The sequence below is a fragment of the Schistocerca cancellata genome, chromosome 7 (assembly GCF_023864275.1).
Source record: "Schistocerca cancellata isolate TAMUIC-IGC-003103 chromosome 7, iqSchCanc2.1, whole genome shotgun sequence".
NCBI classification, from domain to species: Eukaryota; Metazoa; Arthropoda; class Insecta; order Orthoptera; family Acrididae; genus Schistocerca; species Schistocerca cancellata.
In genome coordinates this window covers 498,806,526-498,817,698 of record NC_064632.1, presented here as the reverse complement: position 1 = coordinate 498,817,698, position 11,173 = coordinate 498,806,526, and the positions used below count along the sequence as shown (strand labels likewise).

The 11,173-nt window shown below is 44.3% G+C and overlaps 1 protein-coding gene across 1 annotated transcript in view; it reads right to left on the bottom strand.

Annotated features, from left to right (window-relative positions):
- Positions 1-1,530: 1,530 nt before the first annotated feature.
- The window catches only part of LOC126092848 (facilitated trehalose transporter Tret1-2 homolog), a 33,947-nt gene continuing 24,304 nt past the window's right edge, over positions 1,531-11,173 (bottom strand). Inside the window, exon 2 of the mRNA XM_049908578.1 lies at positions 1,531-2,936. Within this exon, the coding sequence (XP_049764535.1) occupies positions 1,531-2,936 (1,406 nt within the window). The remainder of the gene's footprint in view (positions 2,937-11,173) is intronic.

Sequence of the window (11,173 nt, the reverse complement as noted above, 5' to 3'; positions counted from 1 at the left end):
AAGAATGGTGGAGATGAATTTCTTGGAAGAATTGTGACAGGTGATGAAACATGGCTCCATCATTTTTCATCAGAGACGGAGAGGCAATCAATGGAGTGGCATCATGCAAATTCACCCAAGAAAAAAAAATTCAAAATCACACCTTGTCCTGGAAAAGTTATGGCTACGGTGTTTTTCGATTCCGAAGGACTCTTGCTTGTGGACATCATGCCAAGTGGAACCACCATAAATTCTGATGCATATGTGACGACACTGAAGAAACTTGAAGCTCGACTGAGTCGTGTTCGACCACATCGGCAAAAGCAGGATGTTTTACTGTTGCACGATAATGTACAGCTACATGTCAGTCGAAAACCCATGGAAGCGATCACAAAACTCGGATGGACAACACTGAAACGCCTGCCTTACAGTCCTGACCTGGCTCCATGTGACTATCATCTCTTTGGGAAACTGAAAGACTCTCTTCGTGGAACAAGGTTTGAAGATGATGACTCCCTTGTGCGCGCTGCCAAACAGTGGCTCCAACAGGCTGGTCCAGAATTTTACCGCGCGGGTATACAGGCGCTGGTTCCAAGATGGCGTAAGGCAGTTGAGAGGGATGGAAATGATGTGCAGAAATGAAAATATTGCTCCTAAAGGATGTATCTACACACTGTAAAACTTTCAAACATGTAGAATAAAAGAAGTTTGAAAGTTTTACAGTGTGTAGATACATCCTTTCAAACATGTAGAATAAAAGATGTTTTGCTATTTGGGGAGCGAAATAACTGATGATGGTCGAAGTAGAGAGGATATAAAATGTAGACTGGCAATGGCAAGGAAAGTGTTTCTGAAGAAGAGAAATTTGTTAACATCGAGTATAGATTTAAGTGTCAGGAAGCCGTTTCTGAAAGTATTTGAATGGAGTGTAGCCATGTATGGAAGTGAAGCATGGACGACAAATAGTTTAGACAAGAAGAGAATAGAAGCTTTCGCAATGTGGTGCTACAGAAGAATGCTGAAGATTAGATGGGTAGATCACATAACTAATGAGGAGGAACAGAATTGGGGAGAAGAGGAGTTTGTGGCACAACTTGACCAGAAGAAGTGATCGGTTGGTAGGACATGTTCTGATGCATCAAGGGATCACCAATTTGGTACTGGAGGGCAGCGTGGAGGGTAAAAATCGTAGAGGGAGGCCAAGAGATGAATACACTAAGCAGATTCAGAAGGATGTAGGTTGCAGTAGGTACTGGGAGATGAAGAAACTTGCACAGGATAGAGTAGCATGGAGAGCTGCATCAAACCAGTCTCAGGACTGAAGACCACAACAACAACAACAACAACAACAACAACAACAACAGTATAAAAGATGGATTTTATAAAAAATAGTGTGCATTTCTTTTGGAGTGACCCTCGTACGTACAAGGAAGACGACTACATCTTTTGGTCGGGTGCACTGGACAGCAGCTTCGACATCCGCTGTGAAACTACTGTTAACTCGTTCTCCACATCTAAATTTCTGATTATTGTCTATTAAGAATATCCTGTTTACGTTTGGCTCTCGACTGCAGCGACCTGATCATATAGATGTTTATGTGCCCTAGTTTTCTTCGATTCACCTCTTAGATCAGAAATAATGTCCTTTATGGGGCGATTTTTAGTTTCTGGCAAAAATAGTAGTATATACACGTTGCTAAGTATGCAGGAAACGGCATAAAACCAGTAACATCCGTAGGGCTGCAGCCAGACGACCAGCACGACATAGAGTTTCACAACCGCCGTTGTGGCAACAGTCTGCAGGGCGAGTCCGACAGAAATGGCGACGGGTAGCGCGTCCGGAGAGAAGAGTTCGTTCAGAATTACGAAGAGCAGAGACCCGATGCCGATGGCGCCGAGCACGAGCGAGAAGGACATGACAGAGGCGGGCAGCCACCAGACGGGTTCCACGTCGTAGCCGCTGGCTTGGGCGAAGAAGTATCCGCCGAGGGCTGTGAGGCAAGCAGCCATGCCGGCGTTGGTGGCCAACAGGAGGGGCCGCCTTCCGGCTCGGTCCACCAGCGCCGAAGACAGGAAGGTCGCTGCGAACTGGAGGGTCGCCACCACGACGGCGGACCAGGCGGCGGAGCCTGCGTTGCCCGTCGACGACAGCATCTCGACCACGTAGTTGAGGATGGTCATGCCGCCACTCAGCTGCTGGTTGAGGATGAGCACGACGAGCGCGATTAAGCCGCGTCGGGCGGCGCGATCTTTGAAGAACTCTGGTACGGACAGCCGCTTGTGCCCCTCTTCTACCGTCCCCGAACTCAAAGTGGACTGTAGGGCCTTGAGCTCTGCGTCGACGTCGTGGCCGGCGGCACGGAACCAGCGCAGCGACTCGGCGGCTTCTTCGCTTCTGCCTTTGGAGAGCAGGTACTGAGGAGACTCTGGCAGGAAGAAGAAGGAGCACAAGTAGAGTGCCGGGAGGACTACGGCGCCGGCGCACACGATCCGATAGGGAGCCACGGCGCCGACGATGTAGGCGGCCAGCACCCCTGCGTTGAACATCAGGGCGAAGAAGGTGCCGAGCGACCCTCGCACGTGTTCCTGGGCTGCCTCGGAAATGTACGTGGTGGACACCACTGGCGAACAGCCTGCGCCGAACCCGGTGAGCACTCGTCCCACTAGCAGCACTGGAAAGGACGGGGCAAACATAACGGTGAGGCCGGCCAGAATGTCGAAGGCGCCAAGCAGGTAACCGGCCAGCTTGTAGCCCCAGCGTCGGCTGACGGCGCTGGAAACTGCTGGGCCCGGCATCGAGGCCATAATCATCAGCGAAGCCACCCAGGATGACTCGTCCCTGGTCAGCGGCCGGTCCAGCGGGTTCACGCTCGGCTCCGTCGTGTTGCTCTCCAGCACGGGGAGAGAGACAGCGCTCCATCCGACAATGTATCCAGTGTTCATGGCCACGACGTTCGCTGGAAGAAGCAGATGTCTGTATTTAGTATTACAAAACTGTTGTAATAAGCACTGAAGATCGCACAGTACACTTCAAATGGTTCAGATGGCTCTGAGCCCTATGGGACTTAACATCTGAGGTCATCAGTCCCCTAGAACTTAGAACTACTTAAACGTAACTAACCTAAGGACATCACACACATCCAGGCAGGATGCCGCGCGTATAGGTAGCGCAGTTCCAGACTGAAGCGCCTAGAACCGCTCGGCCACACCGGCTGGCGCACAGTTCACAACATACTATTCGCTCTAAAACTACATTTCAAAAACACCTCAATCTCTAATTAAGTAATCTAGGATCGTTTGACGATTTCAAAATCGAATAATGCGCGCTAAAAACAGGACACAGAGCCAGTGCATCGAATCGAAAGTGAACCGTCGCTCGGAAAACTGTCCGAACTCCCGAGAACTGCTTATCAGTTTACAGGCAAGCCACAGTCGTTCATTACTATAATGTGCCCAAATACTGAACATGCCACACAAGCAACAATTACTTGTAAATTCTCCGTGAAGAGTTCGGTAACGACGTAATTTCCAAAAATGCTTCTGCCGATTGGCCGCCTTGCTCGTCTGATCTGATCGTGTCAGGCTTTCACCTACGGGGTTATTTACAGGCGACAATGTACAACGACTACACGAAAAAAAAGGTTCAAATGGCTCTGAGCACTATGAGACTAAACATCTGAGGTCATCAGTCCTCTAGAACTTAGAACTACTTAAACCTAACTAACCTAAAGACATCACACACATCCATGCCCAAGGCAGGATTCCAACCTGCGTCCATAGCAGTCGGGGGGTTCCGCACTGAAGCGCCTAGAACCGCTCGGCCACGCCGGCCGGCTTCGTACAGAAAGCTTACAACAGTTAAAAGATCGAAGTCACAATGAAATTTCCAGAGTTCCTCCTGCAGTTACGAAACATGTGTTCAAAAACTGAGTGGGACACCTTGAGTACATGAATACAAAAAAAAAGTTCAAATGTGTGTGAAATTTTATGGGACTTAACTGATAAGGTCATCAGTCCCTAAGCTTACTCACTAGTTAACCTAAATTATCCGAAGGACATACACACACACCCATGCCCGAGGGAGGACTCAATCTCCGCCGGGATCAGCCGCACAGTCCATGACTGCAGCGGCTAGTCCGCTCAGCTAATCCCGTGCGGCTACATGAATACCAGGTGTAGAAGTTTAAAACCGGAATTTCCATACAGATGGTGCTAGCTGTCAGTGTAGGGCCCGCAAGACCGTGTCTGCAGCGCCATCTGCTTCCTGTAATGGCTGACAACGAATGTCAACACACTACAGATGGGGGATCTGCTCTTGAACTGATTCATAGAGTTGAATCTTTCAAAGGAGTGAACAATCAGTGATTCAGAAAAAAAGAACGGCAGCTCCAAACACTTCCCACAGCAGAGAGAGAGAGAGAGTCGGAGCAGATCAGCAGGGCCTCTGCTGGTGAGAGCACAGTGCACGCCACACAACACAGCCAGCGCCGGCCTCTGCCCTCCTTCTGCCTTGGCTGCCTGCATTGTGCAGTGCCCCATTGGATTTCGTGTTTCACATGTGCCGTGCCGTCTCTGTGCTTCCTCTGCCTCGTGGAGTGTCTGGCGCACCTTAATTAGCATCCCACTGCGTCGGCGGTCGTTTCAGTCGCACGTCCTGCCCTCTGGGCAGTTGATGCGAGTAACAGGACAGAGAGCCTCCTAGCGGAGAACATAAGAACTACTTGCAACAACCTGCTCGCAAGAGAACGGACGATTTGTCTCGGAGCGGGTGACTGGTGACCGTTCACCGTTCCCCCCCACCCTCGGAACTCGCCCGCTCAACGCTCACCCCACCGTTTTCAGCTCTAGCCAGAGCGTTGAGCAAAGCAACTCAGGTGTCACTCTGGTCTCTGCGATCTTAGCTCATGCAGTAATACAGCTCGCGGCTCGACCTGCTTGACTCAGTGCCTCTCCATCGGAGTTCGTCTCTACTGGATATTGATCTTCGTAGTAATACCGGTATGTATATTACATAATTATGTTATGTATACATCATTTGTTTTTATTTTATTTTTATTTGTTTAAACTGATAAGATCAGTTTCCTGACAACTCCTCTTACTATAGGATTTTTTATTATGGACACTCGAATTTACGCTTTAATTACGAGCGAACCGATAAACGCATCACAAAATATGATACACCAATATTTTCCTTGTTTTATTGTGCGTAAGGCTATATGCAGCACTTTGGTCTTTCAGTCAAATTTATATATTTTTTTCTTATTGCAGTACGGATTTTGCGATTTTAGGCGTCTTCGGAAGGCTAAATCAGTTCCCTGTGAGCGTATCTTCACAAAAGCAGGACAAATATGCAACAACAGAAGGAACAGACTCACTTCGAGTAAAACTGAACAAATTTTATTTATAAACCAGAACATTGATTAGTTTTTCCTATAACATATACTCACTGTTTGTGTCGACTATGCATACTAAAATATATTACAGTTTTTGTATGTTACTTTTTATGCAATTAAAGTTTGTTTACATAATATGAATCAGTCTTAGTTTCAAAATTTCCCTACCTGATAAAAATACTTAGAATTTTATTGTAATATTTTTATTTTTTCCACCAGATGAAATGTATAACTTTTCTATCTCAAAGTGACTCAGGATGTAATATAAACCTATCACTGATTTTTTCCTTCATTGTGGACTGCAGTCATACTGTATTTTATGATTGAAAATGCCACAATTTGATTAAGTTTCATTATTACTTCATTTCACACTATCACTATTTAGATGTAGAGGTTTGTTTTGCGGGGCACTCAAAAGTGTCGTTATCAGCATGCTGTTTTAGCTTTGTAGCCATTATCACATACAAAGGTGAAATATTTATTACATATCTGACATGTCTGAATGATTGTTGTCACAATATTACAATCATTCAGGCATGTCAGATATTTTATGACTATTTCACCTTTGACCATGATAATGGCTACAAAGCAAAAACTACGATAGTGCAAAATAAATCAATAATCAAAAACTTTGTCATATCATGGAAATTTTAATAAACAATACAAAATTCTTACTCATTATCTGTGTTACTTCAAAATAGGATCAAATAAGATCAAAATACAGGTATAGTACTGGAATAAACCAAGTTTAAATGGCAATGTGCCTTCCATTTATTTTCTATTGTGAATGAGTGGTGAGTCATGAAAAAGAGCTAGTTCAATTCAGGGAGTGAACAGTTCTGATCCGATCTCTGAAAAGAACAGTTTTGCCCATCTCTACAACACACAGTAACCCAAGTTCCATACATCGGTATCTGTTTGAAACCCTGAAACATGTCGAGTTTTGTGCCTGCGAACAACGATGTGCGGACAACATTCGCTTTTTGTTGTCATTTGAAGAAAACTGCTGTAGAATCACATCGGATGCTTGTCGAAGCTTTCAGCGGACATGCCCTTGGGAAAACACCATTTTCGAATGGTTCAAAAAACTCAAAAGTGGTGATTTTGACGTGGGAAACGACGAGCGCGGGGAACCACCGAAATAGTTCGAAGACAACGAATTGCATGCCTTATTGTATGAAGACGATACTCATACTCAACAGGAACTCGCGGAACAATTGAATGTGACGCAGAAAGCCTCTTCGGTTGAAAGCTATGGGAGAGATGCAGAAAGTGGGAAAATGGGTACCGCATGAACCGAATGAAAGACAGCAAACATAATCGAAAGAAATGCTGCTCGCTAGATACAAAAGAAAGTGGTTTCTCCGTCTAACAGTGACAGGTGATGAAAACGGATATATTTTGAGAATCCCAAGCGTCGTAAATCATGGGTGAATCCAGGCAAACCATCGACATCCACTGCAAGACCAAATCACTTTGGAATGAAAAGAATGCTCTGTTTTTGGTGGGATCAGAAGGGTGTCATGCATTATGAGCTGCTGAAACCTGGTGATACCGTGAACACCGATTGCTACCAACAGAAAATGATCGATTTAAATCGAGCATTACTTGAAAAACGACAGGAATATGGAAAAAGGCAATCAAAGTAATTTTGCTCGATGATAACGCCCCATCACACACAGCAAAAGGGGTCAGTCAAACGATCAAGGCGTTCATTTGGGAAATACTAGGGCATGCGACTGATTCTTCGGACTTGTCTCCGTCCGATTATCATCTGTTTTCAACACTGGGACACGCTCTCGCTGAACAAGGCTTCAGTTCGTATGATGATGTACGAAAATGGTTCGCTTCAAAAGAAGAACTTTTTTGGCGTGGAATTCATAGCCTGCAGGAGAGGTGGGAGAAATGTATAACTACCAATGGTGATTTTTTTGAATAAAATATTGTTTATCAGTTTCAAGCAGCAGACGTGTAATTATAGCAACCGAATTCCGATTTCATACCTCTACACCTGATAAATGTCCTAATTTGTGTGTAAAATGTTCAACACTGTTTCGTGATTAGAATGCGTGTTATTCAAATTTAAAATCGTCATTTTGAAACACAGGTCGTTGACACATAAGATAAATTTTGTCAGGAGTTGTAATTGCTAATGCACTGTGTCCAAAATGTACAAAGTTGCTAATAATAACTTTTAAGGCTGGACAAATCAAATTCTACAGGAGTTATTTCATCATACAAAATGGTAGCGTCAACAATAACAGTGTGATATCTTTCATCAGATATAGCAGTGATACATATTTCAGCCGATGTAAGCCATTGCACAACATCATTATTCCACTTGAACGCAATATGTGAGGAATACATGAATACACCGTAACAGACGTTTTTTTAGTTCCCTTGGAATTTAAGGGAAAAGATTAATGAATGCGGGTTAGAGCCGAGGTTCTCACCAGACCAGTGGTAATGTGCCAAGTGAATGAATAGGACACGTGCAACTGGGTCTCGCGCTGTGAGGGTTCCGTAAAAACTTAATCATTTATACTACTGGTCAAAAATTTTCGCTCATCGATGATAAAATCTGTATACTTCGTACTTATGTACAAACACGTCACACAAACGAACTAGAGCAACAAAATTATTATTAGGAACAAGACAATATGGTTTAGATTTTAACCTCTTTAAATAATACATCATTTACCATCAGAACAACTCCACAAACTCTTGGCATTCTGCAGATTTTGTAATGTTTCTCCAGTTATTGCAGTCCAACATATCTGCAATTTACTCCATAGATCTTCAACATTAGATGACCTCAGTTTTCTGACCTCCCTTTCAATTTCGTCCCATAAGAGTTCAATGGGATTTAAGGCAGGTGGCTTACATGCCCAAATCATATTCTTCAGTTCCCCACATATCTCTTTTCTATTGACATATCCTATGCACAATTCAGAATCATGTTTGGAATCATTGAAGTGCTGCAGAAGAAACCAACGACTAATACGTCTCTAGCCAACTGGAACTACATTGTTGATCAGTGTCCTGTGATATCCTTCCTTTTTTAATGTTCCATTAACTGTCACTATATCACAGACTTTATCACTCGCAAAACATCCCTGCACCATGACCGACCCTCCTCTATGCTTCACCACAGGCGTCACACATTGACCCTTCATACGTTGTCCACGAAGTCGACGAACAAACAATCGACGATGACTTCCAGATACTTCAAGCTTCAATTCGTCCGTGAATAACACCTTGTACCATTGCTCCACGCTTCAGTATTTATGTTGCTTTGCCCACTGCCATCGTTTCATATCATTTCGTTTGCGCAATAGAAGTATTTGGACCCCTGCAACCTACATAAACCTTGTTCACGGAGGCGACGTTGCAAAGGTGAGACAGAGATTGGAGCTCCTCACATACTATATACTTCCCCGTGAATTTTAGGAGTGTCGAATCCTCAGTCGTTTACTCCATACAGCACATGAACTAATCTGCCTTCTATCCTAGCAGATTACGTTAGAAATTCCATGAGGTTGATCGTAGATGACGCTGGTGTTTAGATGAGAGGCAGTAAAGCCCAAAAATTGTAGCTAAATGCTAGGTGACCTGCAAAGGACGGACGCTTAGTGCAGGGATGGGCAGTTCACTCTCAACATAAAAAATGTAGCAGAAAACTCATTATTATAGAGTCCGCCAGAAAAATGTATACATCCTTTGTCAGGCTCTATAGAGATATCGATATTGTCGTCCGATTTGACTTATAAGTGTGTTGTAGTATGGTCTTTGGTTCAATAGATGTTAGTACTTTCATCTCGTGACTTAGAAAACAAGATGGCTAGAGCACGCTTGACATTGGAGCAACGAAAATGTATTGTGAAGTGGTTTTTCAACTTTTGATAATGCCGTTGAAGTGCAACGTCAGTGAAGGCGGGAGTTTGAAACAGAACCGCAAATCCGCCTGACAATTAAAAGCATAATTGACAAGTTTCAATTGCATGGAACGATTTGTGATATTCACAAAGGGCTGGCCGTGATGGCCGAGTGGTTCTAGGCGCTTCAGTCCGGAACCGTGCGACTGCTACAGTCGCAGGTTCGAATCCTGCCTCGGGCATGGATGTGTGTGATGTCCTTAGGTTAGTTAGGTTTAAGTAGTTCTAAGTTCTAGGGGACTGATGACATCAGATGTTAAGTCCCATAATGCTCAGAGCCATTTGAACCATTCACAAAGGATGATCAGGAAGATAGCGTACAGCTATGAGTCCTGCTTCGTCGGCTCTCGTGTTGTAAACGTTTGTTAATTCTCCACAGAAATTTGCTACGCAATGTGCACGTGAAGTGTGGGTTAGCAGGACAAGTGTACGAAGAAATCTGAAAGCTGCAAAGTGGAAAGTTTACATTCCACAACTACTGCACTCGATTAATGATGACGATCCTGATCACCGAACGCAATTTTTCGAACGGTATCAGCAAATGGTAACTGATGAAGAACAATTTGTGACGAAGGTAGTGTGGAGTGACGAGGCACAATTTAAACTTGATGCAACCGCTAATCGGCATTACAGTGAGTACTGGGCACCGGAAAATCAGCTTGTTAATGTGGATAAAGCGGTCAATCTAGTAGGTGTTCATGTGTGGTATGGACTTTCATCTAGGGGCTATAAGGACCTTTTTTCTTCGATGCTACTGTCACTGGAGAAGTGTACCTGGAAATGTTACACACATCAATTTTTCCAGGTATACGTGAGCTTTATGGAGCTGATGAAGAGGTCTTCTACCAACAGGACGGGGCGCCACAACACTACCAGTTAGCGTAAGAGCTTTCGTGGTTGACAATTTTCCGGGGCACTGGACCGAGTTCCATCCACGGTCGCCAGATCTAATTCCTATGGACTTTTACTTGTGGGGAACTGTGAAAGATAACGTTTATCGACGTATGCCACGCACCCTGGAGGAACTTCGTCAGGAGATTACAGCGAAATGTGCAGCGATCTCCACTGTAACATTGACTGACGTAGTTACGGCGACCGCTCGTCGTTCAGTTATGTTTATAGCCGCCAACGGTGAACATTTTGAACATTTAAAGTAACCATGTGCTGAACTGAAGGATGTACAACATGTGTGATCGTTTATTAAATGTAAAATAAACACATGAGTAATACTTTTAGTTCGTTAAAGTGCGTATACATTTTCCTGACGGACTCTCTATAATGACGCGGTTGCAGAACAATCAGTGGAAGCAGTCACGTTCATAAAATATCTAGGACTATTTGCAATTTAAAGTGGAACGACCACAGGAAGCAAATGGCAACTGTAGCATATGCCAAACTTATAATCATTAGAAAACTGCTGAGCAAGGGTGCCAATACCCGAGGGCAAGGCAAGCCTCATCAAACTGCCCCTCAAGGAAAGGAAAGTATTTAGTGTAGTCAGGTGTTTTTCTATCAAGAAAAGTAGGTATACGCTGGTTTCTGACATGGGCAGAACTGGAACTTTTTATGGCTGTTCACAAGTCACCATTCGTCTTCCAAAATATTAAAAATACTCCACCCTTCCAGGTCTAGCCCTCCCCCCTACGAACTACCCCCCTCCCCCCATACGAACTACCACATGGAGCACTTGCTCCTCACGAAGTCCAGTCCATCCACAAAGGAGATTGAATATTTCTTGTATGTCGTGGAACCGTACCAATAGTATTGATAATGAAAATGAAAAAAGAGAAGATCGAAAGAAGAGCTGCGCGTTTCGTTACAGTTTCATTTAACAAAGGCGAAAGCGAGACGGAGATTCTCAGCCGA